The sequence below is a fragment of the Polyergus mexicanus genome, unplaced genomic scaffold (genome assembly GCF_030449975.1).
Source record: "Polyergus mexicanus isolate NDT 795.1 unplaced genomic scaffold, iyPolMexi1.0 SCAF_2, whole genome shotgun sequence".
In the NCBI taxonomy this organism is placed as follows: Eukaryota; Metazoa; Arthropoda; class Insecta; order Hymenoptera; family Formicidae; genus Polyergus; species Polyergus mexicanus.
In genome coordinates, this window is record NW_027223322.1 from 8004021 (window position 1) to 8024133 (window position 20113).

At 43.7% G+C, this 20113-nt stretch overlaps 1 protein-coding gene across 6 annotated transcripts in view; it reads right to left on the reverse strand.

Moving 5' to 3' along the window:
* Positions 1-4184: 4184 nt before the first annotated feature.
* The window catches only part of Tio (zinc finger domain-containing protein tiptop), a 147175-nt gene continuing 131246 nt past the window's right edge, over positions 4185-20113 (reverse strand). For all 6 annotated transcript variants that reach the window (XM_070315770.1, XM_070315767.1, XM_070315766.1 and 3 more), the window contains 2 exons: positions 12003-12246; positions 4185-9855 (listed from right to left, as the gene is read on the reverse strand). In XM_070315770.1, the coding sequence (XP_070171871.1) occupies positions 6168-9855; positions 12003-12246 (3932 nt within the window). In that variant the 3' untranslated portion in view covers positions 4185-6167. The remainder of the gene's footprint in view (positions 9856-12002; positions 12247-20113) is intronic.

Consider the following 20113-nt stretch of genomic DNA (forward strand, 5'->3'; position numbering starts at 1 on the left):
GTCTCTCCTTCTGTCTTTCCCTCTCTTACATACTTTTACTCCCCATCTCTTTTCTCCCTTTCTCTTCTGCGTTTTGCCTTATGCGGCACTTCTTCATCGTTCTCGTCTCGAATCGGCGACTTATCCCCCTCTGCTCCATCATTGCTACAGAGGATCAGACCGAAGAGATCGGTCGCTTCGTAATTATTATTCGAATGGCCGATCGAGCCCGATCAGGCGTATATATACGTTCTATGTTTACGATAACGTCGCCCAATTGATGCGCCGGCTGATGCACCCGGCGATTTAGATAGGAAAATCAGAGGCGATGCATCGATTCGAATTGAATGCACTAGCGATTACCAAGAGCGTGTACGCTCGATCGACCGTTTTTGTTACAGCATATATCGTGGCTATCCTCGCGCGCAATTGCGCGCACGACGATAACCGTCGTTCTTTCCGCTGCGAGCGCATTATCGGACGCGCGACGTTTTAATGCCCGCGAAATCATTCAATTGCCTTCTTTCGACTCGACGATTCGCGATCATTATGCTTGAGTAATTATGCACCATTGACCCTTCGAGTAACGGACGACTTCCGGCGATCGAGCGTTTGCGCGGCTGCGCTTAATAGCCCGACTCGTAAAATCAAGTCTTATCGAGGATTTATTATTGGGCGCTCGCTAAGATAGAGCAAGATTTAAATTCTTTATCGTTACCGTTAGCCATCCGTCTTGCCCCCCTCCCCGCCCCCTCGCTCTCTTCTCGGGTTTATCACCGGTCCTATCGTGTGACTCTCTTTTCTCACACACAAATCCTTTCTTTATTACAAATCCATCCGCGGCGGGTTTATTCTCAAATTTGGACATTCGTTTTTCGAATGTTTGGATCTTAATTGCCAATTTTTTTATCTAATGTCATAAATGTCGGTGATTTATGACAATATATTTTGTACGCCGGAGAAGAAAAAAGATACGAGAGAGAATATATGAATTCACATATACATTTAGGTATATGTATCTTTATTATGTTTTTAATTTATAAAATTAAATGTTCAAGTTTGAGTTGCTCCTATCACGCGTATCTCTAATTTTTTTTTTTTTTTTTTTTTTTACATAATTTAACATATATAAATAATACACATTATTCTATAATAAAAAAATTTTTACTTATGGAAAAAATAAAATAAATTAAAAGTACATCTCTCAGACATTTTTATCTCTCACATTCCTATCTTCTCATCCTTATACATTATTATATACTGTATATATTATATTAAATGATACATAATCAAAATTTATCTCTTACGACATATTAAAAAAAGATATCAGATAGCACTTAACTCGAGCACATTCAGAAAATATGCGGAGAATGTTTGGCATAATGTTAAGAAAATCGCTTTATTGCAAAATTAATCGTAACTTGGTTAATTGGAGTTTCGGAATAGGTCGCTCGAGAAGATCGTTCCCGCGACGACATCACAGCCGTCGTGCATCCTCCCTTGCGGAATAAGCGAGCGAAATAAAATAGGGACTACGGAGAGACGGCGGGGCGCGAGAGGAAGCTACTCGGCGCTGTATCAATTCATTAGCGCATTACGGTTAAAATAAAAGTATCCGCGTATCTGCGGCATGCGGCGTATCTCTTATGAAGAGGACGAGTAGTGGCCGACCGGTTTTCTGCGACTCCTACCCACGTCTCTCCTCCCCCGCTTTTCCCCCTATCTCTCTTTCGCCATGTGCCCCCTCTCTGTTCTTCCTTCAATCGGATCGACCTTCACCGTGATTTGCTGGCTAGCGATCGCCATCCGGCGACTCCAAGTCGTCATTATGCACCGCAAATGGCGAAAAAAGAAAGTAGGAAAAGACGACGCGCGAATCCGGCGAGCCGGTATGGGTAAGGACGGAAAGCGAGGGGGCGAGTGGTCCGATCGGGGGAATTCGTTGGATTCAGCGGAGGGTCCAGCAGACCGGCGGCGTCCTTGAGGGAGATGATATCTCGCGTAACGTCTCCCGGCTGATAAGCGAAATCGTGCGCTCGTAATGTAGTATACAGACTCGCCGGTTTATCTAGTTTATCCGCCGACCGTCTCTATTCTTTGCGGTTAACATACGCGGGGGTGAGTTCGATACCGATGCGGTACATTCGATGCGATATTGTATGGCACCGAATTAGCGAGCGCGCACTACGGACTGCTCGCTATATTAAGGATCCCTCTCCCTCTCTTTGTAGCGTTCGTAGGCGTAAATTTCGAATGCCGACTCCTCGAGAAGTCGAGGAGATAAGCCGGGCGCGGAGAGAACGCGGACGGATACCGGTATTTCCAATTAATGCAGATATCTGTCGAAAGAAAGGGAAAAGTGGTTTCACGCTTAACGATCGCACATCGATAGCGAGAATCCGCGCTATTGGTTAGACATTTAATGATCGGACAAGTCGGTCTATTTTATAAGAATACGCCGTAGAGTGATCAATTGTTTCAAATAAGCACTTACCGTTATTACGCATAATGATGATGAATATTTGACGCTCGTTCTCCATCGCGTCTCTATTACTTCGTATACATTACTCGGATGAAGAAAAATTAATCGAGGCTCATAATGCCGATGTCGGTTACTTGAAATATGTAAAACTTTTAGTCTCATACGAGGTCGATTGTAAATCGTTCGAATCGCCTCTCGATAATCGATCTTTCGATCTCTCTCGCGCGAAGCTTTATCTGCAATTTAATCGCACGATTTTTATATATATTTCATAAAGCATTGAATAAATTTTTGAAATGATCGTTATCATTATATGGTACAATGACGAGGAAACGAAATTTTAGATAAAATTTATAGGAAATATAAATAGCCTCCGGGAACACGTCTGAAAAAATGTTTCAGATATTTTTCATGGCAAATATTACTCTTATTTGGTGATATTATTAGGAAGCTATCGTTATTGAATGATACGCGAAAAACAACGATTTGCAGGAAGCAGACAGAGATAAACTATGAGAGAGCACATGTTCTTAGTTTATAACATATATATTTATTTGAGCTTTTAATTGCATTTTAAAATACAACGGAAATAATTAAATAATGACAAATCTGGTAAAATGGTTTCAAGAGTCGCGTATACATGATGCATATCTTTGTGGTTGCGTGTTTGTAAGTAGGTAGGTACGTTTCGAGCGTATCATTCGCACGGCTGGCTGTTTCTTTTCTCGAGTGTCACTGCGACAGTGTGAGCATGTATTGTGTATGTGTGTGTGTGTGCGTGTGTGCGCGCGCGCGCGGATGCGTGTAACGTGTTAGTCGCAGCCACGTAATGGTATCTCGTCTTACGTTCATCACACTCTCAGCAGTCGTATATAATTACAATAATAATATTAATATTATTATTATGTCGATAAATACTTTTTTTTAAAGTCCGCGATGGAAGAATTAGAGTTTACAAGAAATACGTATACAAGTATGTTCCATTCTTTTCCGGCCTTCGCGTTGTTGAGGGCCGCAACGCAGCTGCTCTATCTTTCTTCCCGTCTGTTTCTTCTGTCTCAATCTCTCTCGGAAGCATTCTTTCCTCTCCCCGCAAACTGTCATCCTATTTCATTTTTTATCTCTCTCACGCGCTTTTCTTTTTTTTTTTTTTCCTCTTATTCTCCAGTCATCCAGGTAACATTCATATTCTCATCCGATTCCACTTGCGCCCTATGCTCCGCATTTGTTACGCCACACGCATATATGTATATCACTGTAATATATAATAATTATAATTATAATCAATATACACAGTATTCGCGATAATTCGAGTGATAATAATGACAATATTTTACACGTAAAATGACACGCTGGCTCGTTCTCGTCGCAATAAATATTATTTGAACAAAGAAAATTTACAATGGTCTATATGTACGTTATACGTCGAGAAAATTTGCGTTCTTCGACGACGCATCATGCTCTCTCACACGCATTCTCTTTCTTTCTATCTCACTCTCTCTCTCTCTCTCTCTCTCTATTCTTTCACGCACGCATCCCTCTCGCGTGTATTTATTCAATTAACTTATTCGAGTCTCGCTATTGCACCGTATCTCTGCACCCTTCGGCTCTTGTCGCTTTCTCTCACACCCGTTCCAAGGTATATCTATACCTACTATTGGCAGCAGTCGTAACGTCCTCCGAGGCGGTTCTCGTCCGTTCCCGCGAGCAAAACTCACTTCGATTTTTCGTAGTAATAAGTATCAACAAAGAGATTCCTATACAGGGTCGAGAGCCCTAGCCTAGCCTATGCTCTACTAAACTACGATCTTACAATCTAGAGGTATACATGCTGACGATCTTACGACAGGTGATAGATAAGCTTTCTTTCCTTCTCGCCGCCGTCTCCTTCTCCGTCTCTTTCTCTATCTCTATCTCTCTCTCCCTCTCCATCTATCTATCTTTCTTTAATCTAACCGATTTTTTGCAGTTCTCTTTATCTCACGCAATCTTCCTCATCTCACGTCGTAAACGTCCTTAAGTATTTATAAAATCACAAACTTGGCCGCGTGCCGAGCCCCGTGACTCAGCAGTGCCGCGAGATATGGTGGCATCACAATTTAATTAACGCTCGTTCAACACCCACATCATCGTCACACCCTCTCACGTTTCTTGGACACAAAGAAAAATAAGGGTCACTGGTACAATTTGTTAATTTTCTCATACCGATGGAAGAAAAGTGATACGAAGTAAACGGAAGGCGAAATGTGCTTAGGAAAAGTGTCTCGACGATACGAAATGTCAATTGTACAAAGTTGCACGCGCGCGTTCTTGGACTCTTATTCCCATAGCGATCGCGATTGAGGAAATATTCTAAAGCGAAAAATCCTTTCCCACGCGTTGTACGCGATCTACAACGAGATGGAAATGTTCTAAATGATTGCGCGCGCGTCTACTCTAGAACATAATCTTCTCATAATTATTAAAAATGTAGTAAAAGAGAAGAGAGGGATCAGTATAAAAGAAATAATAAGAGAGATGCGTATAAAATGGAATTTGAAACCTCTCTCTCTCTCTCTCTTTCTCTCTCTCTCTCTCTCCAATGTAGAGATTTTTAACTTTCGAAGGGTCTTACATGGCGCACGCTAATCGTGTCGTCAACAACCCGGGAATGATAAGACGTGTCCTCGATGACAGATTAAAAGACGATCGCCAAAAAACGGAAACGGAGTCGCGTTGCATCATATTGCGTCACGTGTTTGCGTTTATTCTGTGACTCGACAAAATTTCTCATTATAATGATATCGGCAAAGTTTTTTCGACGTAGATATCCACATTTAGGCTAAAAGAGCGCGGTGGCGAGGCTTGATTTTTAAAAAGAGGATCTCTCACATTCCAGAACTACGCCGCCTTCCTTCCTATGTGTCTATGCGAAACGAAGAAATAATTAGGAATAATATTTTAAATTCGATTCTTTTCATTCAATATTGTTTTTCCTCAATTTTTTTTGTGTTTCTAGATATATTAGATAAAAATCTAATTATTATTAGTTTCACAAAACAATTTGAAAAAGAATCTAAAAAAAAAAAAAGTAAGAAATCTATGTAAGTTATCTCTTGTCACCAATTGTGTCGACTTTCTCCACATTATTCCAAAATGAAATGTTAACGCTCTTGTATTAATTAATGTCTCGTGTATTGATAAATACACAAAATCTAAAATCTATGAATTTATGCTGATTTCATAATTTCTGTTTTTTTTTTAATATAGAATATGTATTTACTGTCAAGCAATCGCAAGACAATTGGTGATGAAGATGCAACTATTATAATACGATTAATCTCATGAACGACAATATACGCGAATAGAATGCCTTTTATCTCAAATGCAGAGAGAGAGAGAGAGAGAGAGAGAGAGAGAGAGAGAGAGAGAGAGAGAGAGAGAAATAATAATTACGGACATTATCTTATACATTTACCATCGTTTGTGTACAATCTCTCTCGTACGATTTCTTTTCCGTTTACCGGTATAGCCACGACACAGCCTCTTTAAGCATAAACCCGAAAACGTCGGATGCGCAATGACGTCGTTCGGCGCGGCGGTTGTTCGCGGGAAAAGAGGGGTAAAGGGGGCAAGGGGATGAAAATTTTCAACCATCGCTAGTTACAGTCGTTACAATATAGATACAAGTTATGTACAAGTGGCACCGCTACTTACGGGGCTCGGACTATACGTACTTACTGGACAATTGTTTTGCCAGCTCCGTATACTTGAGAAATTTGGAGTGCGGGCTCTCCTCGAGGGGAGAGGCCGCTGACTGCGACGGGCTACCGTTTGCTTGCGGAAGCGGCGGCGACTTGTTGCGCTGCGACGTCGGCGGCGACGAGGAGTTGCGACTCGGCCCACCGGAAGTGCCCTGGGCGACTGCCGCGGCGGCCGCAGCCGCTGCGGCCGACCTGCCGATAGTCAATGGATCCGGGATGACGCCGTCCTTGACAAAGTGCATCTTGGAGAGATGATGCCTGTACGCGCCCTTCGAAATGAAAGGCGTATCGCAGAATGCGCATTTCATTATCGAATCTGCCGTAACTACCGCATCGTTGCAGGCCCAGCTGAATGCCAAAATGGCACCCGGCGTTGGTCCGGGACCCGGACCGGTCACTCCTACCGTGCTACCGCTCCCAGGTCCGATGGTACTTCCTCCAGAACTACTGCCGGATCTTGAAGCGCCGCTGGCGCTTGGACCTCGCGTTTCCGTCTTATCACACAATTTCTGCAACGCTGCGAGAGGATGGCTGCTCGTTTTGCGTCCTTGCGAATCGACGTTGCTTCCACCGCCTCCGCTGTTACCACCGGACAAACTGTCGAACATGGAGGAAAGCGCTCCAAGACTACTCGACGCTTTAGTGTCAGGCGTACCCCGTGGCGTGACCGATCGATCGCTGCTGGTAGGACTACTCGTGCTGTTTCTACAGGGACTACGCGCAATCTGTTCCACCTGGTTGGTCGGTCGAGGCGTAGGTGGATTCATGCGAGGTGACAGAACCTCTCGTCCGTCCTCCGGTGTTTCGTGGAGGCTACTTCGTCGGTGATTGTAGGAACTCTGATCCTCCTCGTCTCTGCAGTCGTCCACTATCTCCTTTTTCACAAATACTTCCCTTGTCGATTGCGATTGCTGTTGTTCTTCCTCGTTCGCGCCTCGTTCCTCTGCCTCTTCATCCCTCGGCTCTTTCTTTACCACCACGGTAGACGATTCTTCATCTCCGGATTCTTCTGTAATTTGATGATGGCGACTAGGTAACGGCGCAGTCTGTTTCTCTGGAGTAATACGATGATGATGAGACAGAGAACTCGAGTGTCTTTCGTGACTCGTGGTAGATAGATCCATGCGTCTTTCTGGTGTCATGGTATCCGTTCTGCCGCTTCCTCGCTCGGATATTGAACTAGACTCGCTACCGCTTCGCTCTCTTCTGGCTGCAGCATTCGCGTTGTAATGTTGTTGCTGATGCTGCTGCTGCTGATAACTTCGGAGTAAATTCATTGTTTGTGGATCCACCAGAGGTTTCGTGTAATCCACGCTCTCGTCGATGCCCAAACGCTTGAGAATACTTGTGCCCATAGGTGCGCCGGGTTGAGCGTGATGCATACCGGATGTACCGTGCCTCACGCGAGAATCGAAACTCTTTTCGATGAGCTTCTCTATCGCGTTCAAAACCGATGGCGAGGTACCTATTGGAGCGGTGCTTTCATTGGCATTCGGTGTAGGAGCATCTTTCCCAGGCGTGGTTGCGTCGCTGGCAGAAGATGGAGATCGGTGATGCCTCGATGATATCGAAGATGTTTCCTCATTGACGCTCTTACGTCCACTCTCGGTTGGCGGCAGCGTTGCAGGTAAATGATTAGACATGAGCGCGTTCTTCAAGAAGTTTCGCTGATTGACGCCTACCGTGCCTGCGCCAATGCATTGACGTATATGCTCTACAAAGAGCGGAGTTTCGATCTTCTCTCCGCATTTCTCGCACGTAATTCTACTGGCTTGCTTGCCGAGACTGTGTGTCAGATTGGCGGCAGCATCGCCGTTCTTAAATTCATTCTGCGCGCGTTCAAGTTCCAGCAGTTTCCTCACGGGTAGTGACTTTTTTCGCTTTTCTCGCGTTTGTCGCCGACGTCCCCCGCTCTCAGTAATCGAGCGCATTATGTGTTCTTTGTAATGCGAATTCTTCACCATGTGGTTACTCAACTCCTTCAGAGAACTAAATGCTTGATCGCAAACTTTGCAAGTTAACACGGCACTAACGTGACTACTTGTCGCGCCAGCACCGGGACCGCCGTTGTTTCCGCTATGAGGCCCGGATCCACCACCCGGTTGTACTCCTGCGTTGCTTCCTGCACCGGCATTCCCGCCAGCCCCAGCACTACCAGTAGTGTTGGCGCCCTTGCTCTCATCGGACGATTTCCAGGATATTATTTGCTCCTGAGAAATAATGTTTGTGTAATGCTGCGTTTGTTGCATATGCGAGGTCATTTCGGCCAGCGAACGGAAGCTCTGCCCGCACCACATGCATTTGAGAATCTGCCGTGTTTGCTCGGCACCTTTGCCTAACCAGACGTCCTGGCCTCGCACGAGCTTCCGCGGCAGTGGCATTGTTTCTTTGATTAAAAGGTTCAAATCGGATGGACTTTGCTTGCTGCTGGGTGTAGCCGAGTTATTGCTACCAGTATTACTGCTGGAAGTTTGCGGTTGATGTGGTTGCTGAGGCGGCGGTATAGTTGGCATGCTCGTCTGCTGCGAGTGAATTCCTGGCGCCGGAGGTGGTACAGGCATATTAACACCGCAGTGCTTCGCTTCCTTCATGTGCGTCGTCATAGCTGCCAGAGTTGGAAAACTCTGTTTGCACCATACGCATTTTAGAACGTCCTTGGCTTGATCGGCTCCTTTGTTCAACCAGTGAGACTGCCAGGCGCTGTGACGACTGCTGGACGTTGTGGCCGGCGCGCTGGCACCCGTTACGGCAGCACCGCTTCCGGAAGATGATCTGAAGAGGTCCTCGCCGCCAAGTTTACTCAACTCGCTCATTTTTTCAAGCGCCTTCGTAGCTTCGCTAGGTTGATACGGTTTTTCCAGCGCTGTTGGTGGCTTCATCTTCCCATTCCAAAGTTGATGATGATCCACTACACCGCTAGTGCTTTTCGGCGAAAGCTGCTGCTGACTAGTAACTGCTGCTACCGCTGCAGCGAAGTACGGGAAATGTGAGGCCACCACCGGAGATGTCCAAGGGGATACTATGGGTGGTCGACCAAAGCCAGATGGTGCGGCTCCCGGCGCCGTTTCTTGATGGCTCGTGGAACTCGCCGATGAGGCCAATCTTGATGACTTGCGCGGTGGTGGAGGCGACAAATTTTCCGTGTCGAGTCGTTTTCTGCTGGATACTGAAAGATCCAACGGACCATTGTTCGTCTCTGTCGATGAAGACGGCGTAGGCGGTTTGCTGAGATTTAATATTTGTTCTTCCTCATCCTCCTCGATCAAGGACGCTTTCCTCGTGCTAAAGTCCAATACAGCTGGCAGGGGTGTCGCTGACGGCGAGATCTCCCCAACGCTGGTAGGCGATACCAGGAGACCGGGGGTAGCAGCTGGTGGCGAACACGACGAGGAAACCAGAGGTGACACCGAACCGCGCGATAAAGGCGAGTGACCGAGAAGGAGGCGCTGATGAGTCTGTTGCAGATACGCTGCCATGACTGCTGCAGAATGGGGTGGTAGCAGGGGATGAGTTCCAAGGGGTAGAGGCACGATACTACTTGGACTGACTGGACTCGCGCTGTTCCTGGTAGCAGGTGGTGGGGGACTTCCGGTCGCTGGACCGGACGATTCCCGAGAATCTCTCGAGGGACAGCGCGGACTCATTGGCTCCCTGAAATTGCAAATGATACCGAGTGCTATAATTTTAGAGTACGGACGCGCGTCCCTTCTTCGAGATCTTTCCAGAATTCCAAGAGGCTATATGATGAATAAAACAAATCTTATCACAGCTTTGCAAAGCATTTAGTAAAATTCGCAATCGAACACCGGTCGTTAATCATGATAATCGTGCGATAATTTTCTTGTAACCGATCCACGAGCATCGGTATAATGTAGATAACGCTGTTAATATTTCATAACCGTCCGCCACATGGGAATTACTACGTAAATAGCTTTTACCGCACTGTACGATGCAAACGACGGATACCCGGAATCATCGATAAAAGTAAGCGGAAAAAAGGCTCGCGTGATAGATAAAGCCTAGAGACGTTAGCGTGTTGCATGACGGTAACAGCGATGGATAATTCACGCTTCAGAACGTCTGTCGTTGCTAATATATATACACACAACACATGAATTTACGCGCGACGGACATAAACAAGATATGAGAGACTATTAGCGCGCGTTATCGACATCGAAAATACATTTTACAATAAATTATTTGTTGCCTTTATGTAAAACAAAACAGAAAAAAGCGCGCGCATTCACATCGGCTACGAGTGTTTCTTCGCCTGTGAGACACGATGCTCGCGAGATATAACGGACTTTTGTCGTACGACAAATTACGATTAATTATACGCTCCGAGACGATAAACGTTAGTCATCCGGCTCGCGACAAAAACCGCGAGGGTTTAGTCGAAGCCGTATGTAAAAGCGATCGATACCTGTCGCAACGTCATCAACGGCGTCCGAGGTACAACTACTACTATCAAAAGGGAGCACGTGGCGCGGGAACGATTAGGGCCAGCGCGATGCTATTATAATGGCAAGCTCTCGGTTTTCGATGCGCGGCGCGCCTGTAACGACGTTCCAGGCCTGTCGACGGCTCGCTCGTAACTGACTGTTCCTGACTGAATGCCGAATGCGTACCGCGAGATGAAAGGGGACCGCTGCCACGCATGCAGGGGAAGTTTTTGGGGGCTGGCGGGACAGGGCGGCACAACGCGGGTGTAGGGAGGCGGGAGCGCCACCGCCGCCCCTGGTTAGGAGGTTGCGCTGCTAGTGGGGTCGTCGGTGTGGGAAGATATGTAACACGTGCCTATCTCTATTAGCCTTGTGACGTTGCGCGCGGCACAGCTACCGATATCAACTCTGACACCGACTTATTTATCCCTATCCGGGCCTCGTCCCGCTTAACCCTGCCGCCGACGCTTACCTCGCGCATACACGCATTTACGGGAGAGGCCCGTGACGATTTGTTGCTCTTAAAACAACAACGAGCCGTGTATGTACATATGAGGGGCGCCCGACAACGGCGAACATCAAAGGCTCGCGACGTCGCATCGGCGCGACTCGCGATCATTTAAACGCTTTATTGTAAGAAGCTTCTTCTTGCTCCGCAAAAAAGCATTGGCTAGTGCTCCCTCGGCTAGTGAGTCCCCGGCAAACAATGTTGATCAAAATTTAGACATGTCTTGATATTGTGCCTGCTTACGTGTCGTTTTTATGACGTGATTCGTACCGAGAAATCATTCACGCGAATAGTCACAGTCACAGCTGATTCGCGCACGCCGATACAATGCTTCTTCACTGCTACGAATCACAAAAATATTTCATGTTGACCGTCTTTCTACATTCTTCGGAAAAGTAACACACACATATACATATATGTGCGGAAATATACACATATATATATAAAAATACTCTATTAATGAATATATAAAACTAAAAAAAACTTGATAGATAAATTAATACTGATCCAATAAAAGTTTCTACATTGTCAGTATAATACTTTTTATTAAATTTTTATGAAAATAATATTTTTAATTTTCATTGTATAGTAAATGAGTAAATGAGTTTTCTTAACACAGAAATAATTTTTATACTTATATAATAATTATATATCAGCTTTTATATACTTCTTTTTTTGTCTAAATAGTCTTTTTTGAAGTAATACTAAATAATTACAATAGTAATTAAATACTTTTTTAATTTTTTTTGCTTCTCCTAGCAGTCGTAAAAACAATTTTTATTATTATTATTATTAAAAAAACAATTATTATACGGATATACATATGTATGTATATTGCGAAAGTTTACCTGTCCGGAGGTCCTGTGTCTCTCAAGATAGTTGGGTTTAATCTCGAGGTGGCGGAAGGTGGTGGCGTAGGTGGCGATGCCTCCTCGTCCTCCTCCTCATCCGTTCCATCGGCATCTTCGTCCTCCTTCGCAACGGGCGCACAGCCTCTTTCGCTGGGACTAATAGGGCCATCCTCATCGACGCAATCGCCCTCCTCGCCTTGGAGGTCCGTACCGGGCGCAGAGCCTTCGACGCCGTCCTCCCCTGGAACGAATCGTGGAACAAATAAATTAGTCGTTGTTATGAATTATGCACGTTTATATATGCGCAAAAGTAATTAAAAAAAAAAAAAAATATCCCATCGAAACATGCCACATATTAAAAAAATAATGGCATGCTATATACGCTTCTGTTAAATATCCATATAGGAAGAAGTATCGATATATATTTTGTGTCTGTGTGTGTATATTGCTATTTATATATAAAAAAAAAATTAAATTTATCGCACCGCAACTTGGGAAACGAATATTATCTCGTTGATCCAGCGGTGAATTTTTTTGTTACGCTTAAAAAGATATAGACGTTAGTATAAAAATTAAATTATGACTATATTATAAAGAAGCAAAAGAAACCTGTACTTCAAAATATATTCTTTTTACGTACAATCAATAAATGAAAAAAAAATAAATAAATAAATAAAACGCGATAGCTATCAATTGACGACACACCTAGCATCGTCTTCTTGTCTTTGTGTATATCGTTGATGTAGGACGCGAATGAAATCCTTCTGTCATCCGCCGTATCTTGATAGAATAGCAGAGAAGAACGTACGACCCAAGAGTGGAGATACTGAGAAATGACGAAGCTAAGTACCTAGGAGTGATATAAAGGTTTAGATGGCGAGTAACACAATGGCACTATCGGTTCATTTATCAGCCTTTCGCGACGGCAGGGTCGACGACGACGACGACGACGAATACGACGATCAGGAGGAAGAGGAAGAAAGAGAAAATGCGAGCTACGTCGGATACGTCGTCGTCGACGACGACGACGACGAGGTATTGTGTGGTGGGACAAGGAGTTCCATCATCTGCATTATGAGTTTTAATCAAATCGTTTCCATTCGAACTCTTGGTAATGAAGGGCGATGTCATCGTTGCGTCAGAGAAAATAGCTCGACCTAAGATCAAGTCAACAGATGTAAGTCAATAGATATTCTAAGAGAAGTTGTGTTACGTAATGTGTGTAAATTTTTTCAAAAATTTTTTACGTCCTGTTCATAACGTCTAATCAATTTAAATATTCTATCGACATGACTTAAATATGCATACGTTAAAAGTTTTGGTTAAATTGCTGTCGTACAGCTTACTAACGAGTAAGAAAAAAATAAGATGAGAATACATTTGACAAACCCGGATGTGAATAACAACGCGGAACTCTACCGGTCGCCATCTTGCTCCCGGTATATCCTCTTTGAAGAAGGGAGTGTGCCGCATCCTCGATCGCGAGCAATCGCCAAGGCAAACGCGAACAGGGCGAGAGGTAGAAAATGGTCAGCGTATCTCCCTTTGTAGAGAAGGTGGGGACAACCAGGAGCACCGTCCTACTTTGCCGAGTGACCAACCAAACGATCGTTTGTTCGCGGACAGGCTACGGAAGAGGGAGAGAAAGGAGATCGCACATTGATCCGCGGGAGCATCAGCAACTAATTACGCAGATTTATGTCCCCATTGTCCATTGTCTCTCGAAACGATTCTCCGGGACCCTGGCGCGGACCATTCGATGGAAGCGAGTGGCTGGCCGATCCGGTCGGCCAGACCAGCCGTAGGACGGTTACGCGCACAGAGAGGAGAGAACGACGGGGCGACGACGAGAGGAGATAAAAGGAGGACCTTCGAGGATCGCTCCGATCCAGTCGCGTATCGAAGACGAGAATGCGAGAAGTCGAGGAACCGAGCGGGCGGACCACCGGCAGGCAGCCCCGCCCGCTACAAATATAGTCCATCTTTAACTCTTGCATCCTTTTCGCTTGTCGCAGAATCCTAGGGTCCAGCGCATCATTCGTTTTCTATCTTTCCTTCTCCATTTGCGCGCCGCTTGTCTCTGCTCATTCGCGAAAGAACTCGCTCCGAAGTAGCGTCGCGAAATTTCAATCGTGATCGTAGCATTGCGCCACCTTCGTCTCCAGTCGGAGATTTCAACGAGCGCTGCTTAGTTTCCGGAAGTAACACGGTGTCCTGACACAGGGAGAGAGAGAGAGAGAGAGAGAGACGAAGCCGTCTTCACGAATGCACGATAGTTACACCATAGAAATCATGAATTATAAGCATTCATTTGAAAGCCAAAACTTTTTACTTACGATCAATCTATCTTTTACCAACGTTCAATCGTAAGAGCGATATCGAGACAGTTTCTTGTATTCTAAAGTCACGGAAGATCAACAAAATTATTATTATCGATATCATTATTAATGATAATAAGTATCGTTAATATTCTTTTAATAGTACATGATGCTACCGTAATGACAAAGGTCATCGGGGGTTGCCGCGGTTTGAAAGTATTCCAGTGGTGATCAAGATCGATCGTAGGATAGGGACGTCGAGCTCGGTAGAACGCTCGCACGAGCCGAGTTCGTGCGGACCTATTGGCAGGCCGCTAACAAGGACCGCACCGGATTGCATATCCTGGACCGGTAGCCGCCTGTAAGATACGCCGGGAACGAGGAGCGTAGCGTACTGGACTTAAAAGCGGTCCGAGTCTTGACACTCGGCGAGATGCTACCGGCCGATATCTGTTCCCGCTCCCGCTGTCCTTGACTCACCCGCTGCACGTTAGAAAGAAGCGCGGTGTATTAGTGTGGCCGCGTGCTATCTTCGCGATGGTTCTGCGCCAATACTCGCCTAACTTGCTCCACAACAATAATTAGTCTTATCGGCAAAGCATCCGCTTTCTCTAGCCCGTTACAGTCTCTGCCTAATATTTTTTTCCGTTTTCCCTCCCTCTCTCTCCCTTCTTATAGTTCACGACGAACCTGTGTACGAGTTTCGGATATAGATAGCAAGCACCTGCATACACATGTTGGTAATTTACCAATGGCTAACTGATGGTATTAACTATTCTGTGAACTATAATGTAAGATTGAACAACCGAACCAGTCACGCTCGCATATTCTATGTGTGGTCGCTGCTAATTGCTGTTAATCCCGATCCTTTATGTACTCGCCAAGTTTCGAGAGAGTATCTTGTGAAAGAAAACCAGGATAATTTTATTTATCTAAATTTATATTATAAATTAATTGAGAAAAATTAATGATCTTTCGGAATAAATATAAGCAAATTTCAATAATTACAAGTTATAATAACCATTATAATTGCATTAAGAAATTCAGATCACACTGATATAATGGTATACATAAATGATTAAAAAAATGGTAAGTGTTTTTTTTTTTTTTTTTTTTTTTTTTTTTTTTTTTTTTTTTTTAAATGAAATGATCTGTTTAATCTACTTGACTATAAATTTAATAATATATAAAGTATACAGAGTAAAAATTAATAGAAATAATTGTTAATCTTTATTTTTATATCATTAGATTCTTATTATAATCTTAAAGTACTTATTCTTTACGTAAGGTTTTTAAAATATGCAATGTGTAATACATCCTGTAAAACTGAGAATGTAAAACTAATTACTTTTCGCTCATTTTTGAACGAATATATTCTTTTAAGATTATTCTTCCAGAAAACGATTTGTCATTCTTAGACGTACGAAGGCGGAAGATGAGTCGCCAAGATGAAACGCGGTAAGCCTTACAAATGGCAGAACGAAAAATAAGGTGTTAAGACAAGAACCCTTTAGTGCATGTTCATAAATTGCGGTGAGTAAAGCGTAAATTTTAACATGCATAAGCATCCACGCTTGCGTCAGCTTGTGTACTTTAGTGATTTACGCGCAATCAACGCGTTAAATCAGTTAGGTTTGCTTGTAATTAGCATCTACGCCGAATATTCACCTATTAAGAAAATTTATAACGCGAGGTGTCAGCTTAATTGTTTGTTAGAGACGCGATACGCGGAGCGGCAATTTTAAAAGCGGCAAAAGATAGCCGAGTATTCGTTTATCTTATAAATATGGCTTACATAGCTCGGCGCGCACACAATCAAACGTAATTAAAAGCACTGTTATTAAGATGAATGGAGAATAACTAATCTAATGTATCGTTTCACAATATCGATCTCTCTTATTGTTAGACAAAGATTATGACATATGAAAAGGAAGTTTTCCCCCGAGAATTATTTTACGTTTACCGATGCAATATGTTTGACGTTTGTGAGAATTATTATGTACGTACAAACATCCGTTGCCTCTTTACTCCGTGTTCCTCATTGTTAGACAGGCCTGGTCGATGGATACCGGTAATTACATAACCATCGCGTTAGAATATAGAGCTGCGTATGTAAGAAAAGATCTTTAGCGGGGTACGAAGTTAATCTCTCGTCTCTTTCACTTTCGGAACAACCGAGCGAAGAGTTGTCTGGATGCCTCTCTTGCCGAGACGGATCTTTGATAAGTATTACTAACTCGCGCTCGATTATCTCCTCTCTCTCTCTCTCTCTCTTTCTTCCTCTGTTTTAGCGAATATCCCGGGGAGGCGCGGATCGCTCGATGGCAATGACGCCACGTGGTTTGCCGGGGCAAGTAACCGGGTCGAACTTTAGCAATGTCCTGGCAATAAAACAGTACATAATAACAAGCCGGCGGCTGCGGCGGCAGGGGTGGGGTGGGGGGAGGGGGAACAAAAGGAGAACCCGGAGGAGGACAGGAGAGGAGATGAATTTCTGATGCGGGAGAGAACCGTCGGAAGGCTGGCGGGGAGAGTGACAGGAGGCAGACGAAGAGACGAACGGATGGACAGGCAGACAGACAGACGGACGAACGGACGGGCGGACAGAAGAACGAAGAGGGACGGCGAGAAGAGGGAAGCCACGCATTGTGATTCTCTCGCGGTCTGCCAGAGGAGTGACTGACGGGTGAATCCGTTTTCTCCTTCCTCCGCGCCTCTCTTCCACTCACCCTCCGCGCGTGCCTTCTGTCCTTCTTTCCGTGTCTCTTTTGCTCCCCTCCTTTCACCTCCCCCCATACATTTTCTCCTCCTGGAGCAACCGGCTTCGAAAGCCTCATACTCAATCCGTATTCGAGAGATACAAGACGTTGATTTACGACTTCCTCAAGTGATGATCCAGATTTTTCAGATCGGAAGGGTCGCGCTCCGATCCCAGAAAAATATCATTCTTGTTTCGAGAGTTTGAACAAAGACACGATTATAATCTCCGTCATATGAGATATTGATGTTTAGAGTATCGGGGTAAATACATAAAATTGATGTCAATTAATCGATTTAAATTGATCAATTACACAGATAAATTTCACCGATGCAAATTATAATCTCTTTTAGTTTAATACTATGCATAAAATAATGGAAAACTTTTGCCATATTTGAACTTTAATATTTTTAATCGCTATTAACAAATACATACATATTTAAATACACAAAAAGTAAAAAAAAAAAAAAAATATAGAAACTATCATTCAAATTAAAAATCATCATTCCTCCGCGCAAGTTTAATTGAATGACAAAATTTATGATTTGAATATAAAGGAGAAAGATTTACATCTTTATAAACCTACATCAAACTATACACTCTGTTAATATCGTTTAAAATAGGAGATGTGTATTACAAGAAACATGCGAGGAATTAGATCAATGTACTCTTAATATGGGGACCACAAACAGACTTCTTCGATCGACTTCGTCGATGTGTGTCCTACATTTTTTTTTTTTTTTTTTTTTTTTTTCATTTTAGTCCTCGATCTCGAATCCCTTGAATGTCAGATGGTCAGATTCGTGACTCACTTAGGTGTTCTTTAGGACGACGTGAACAGAACAAGACGACAGACTCCAACCGAAGACGAAGTACCTTCCTACCGTTGTCTACCTGACTGATTGACTGATGAGGCGACTGTTATCCTAAGTCAACACTCACTCCATCAGTCTGTCGAATTTCTCCCTCTACTACGAACCATTACTACGTTCCTTCGCTGTTACTCTCGCGTCATCATGTATTCTCGATCAGATCCCCTACATCTATATGTAAAATTCTCGACTCGTCAAAAGAAATTGCTAATAATCGTATCTATTAAAAATGTAAATGAAAAGGCGTAATTATAATTAGAATAGTATAAATGAAGAGAATATATTAGTGTTTGTCGAAATTGCAAAAGAGTTATTTCGAACAGTAGTTTGTTATCGAAGCATTTATTTTAGAATAAGCTTAATTATTTCCAAAAATATTAATTCCTTATTTAATTCCATATTTACAAGTTTTGATTCGAATTACATATTCGGATACGATATATTTCTAATATGTAGATACTTGGAGAGTCAATCCCTCTTTCTCTTGTAAATATGCATTAAATGTACACAATGTGCTTGCGTACAGGCGTTATCGGTTAACCGTTTAAAAAGCGATCGGCGGGAGCAATGTCACGCGCCGCGAGGTTCGTCGGGAGTATAGAATCCGCGTATAGAACGTGCTCTCCTTCAATTTTCCACGGATATTCCGAAATCGCGGCACTTGGACACGCCTCGTTCAATCTCGCGCGATCGACAAGGGCTGTGAAAACCCCCGCGAATCCACGTCGCCCGATTGCTTTTCCCCGCTGCCGTCGCCTTCTCTACGCGTACTCGAAATCTTTCCCAGGCTTCTCTCTCTCTCTCTCTCTTTCTCTCTTTCGCGCGTCCGCCTCCAACCCTCCTCTCTTTCAAGCTACCTTTTCAAGTTGTTCCCTCCACCTCCGCCCGCCCCCGCCACGAAATACCGAGCTCGGAGATCTTGGATTTCTGGGGCCCGGTGTTTCTGCTGCGAGAAATTGTCGTGTCGTCTCTCTCGTAACAAAATCGCGCGAGCTGCCGCGAATATTACGCGCCGCAATCCACGGAGCTTCGTTCGCGCTTTTCATTTCGCTCGACCGAGCGCGCTACAAAATCTGACGTCTATAGGATGCCTGCCTATGATTTCGGTTGATATCCATTGTGATTCGACTGGTGCTCGTCACGAACTAAAGCAAGTCTCAGACAATAGACGCGACGATAGAAAATCTTATCTTGGTAAGATAGAAAACCTTGCTTTCACTGTTGTGTTTTCCGGTGATTAATAATCGTTGAGCGAGCTCACGCTATAACACTGTGCGATTAAAGTATAATTCTCTCGATTTATATGTCATATAATTCTAAATATTTCGACGAGAGAAATACATTTGTATCGTCACTCCTTATACCCGATTTCACAAAAAAAATATAACACAATTTTGGAAAAATTCTACTCTAATAATAGAAAAAGGAGCAACGTTGAGGAGACATTCGCGACGGTGATAGCCCCCGTTTAACTGCGTTTGTTTCGCGCACGGGGCGATAAATTACCGCGGCGGGGGTGAAGGTATATCACACACAATCGAGTGATTATTTATCGTAGAGGCCGATCGTGAGGACTTTATCACCCCGTTGGCAATCATTCGCGCGCTACACGCGCGCGCGCCCTTACCGAATGATAACAGTTTACTCCACGTACGTGCATCGCGCACATAAATTGTTAAATCAAAGTCAATCCTTTCTCATTGATCCGCATCGTCGATAAGCTCGTCATTAATACCTCATAATTTACTATTAACTATCATGCCGTAATGGCTAATTGACATCTGCGAGACTAACACTCTCGTATAGAATTTTACCCATGACATCAATATAATTCGGCTTGAGCAAAAATGTTGGTTAAGAGTTACAACAGGGTTGCGAGGGTAGACGAAAAACGTGCCCAAGTTTAATAATAATAATAATAATAATAAAAAAAAAAAAAAAAAAATTCTAACACAATTGAATAATTAAAAGCATTCTTTAGCGATATTCTTCAATTTATTGTTAATAATAAAGATGAAAAATAATATATGATTGAAAATTAATACGACACGATTAATTTATTAATTTAATAGACGTACAAATGGATATTTTTTGTTTTCATCATAGTCCGACATTTTTTTAATCGTCTTATCATTATATCGATAAATGCAATTCGTCATA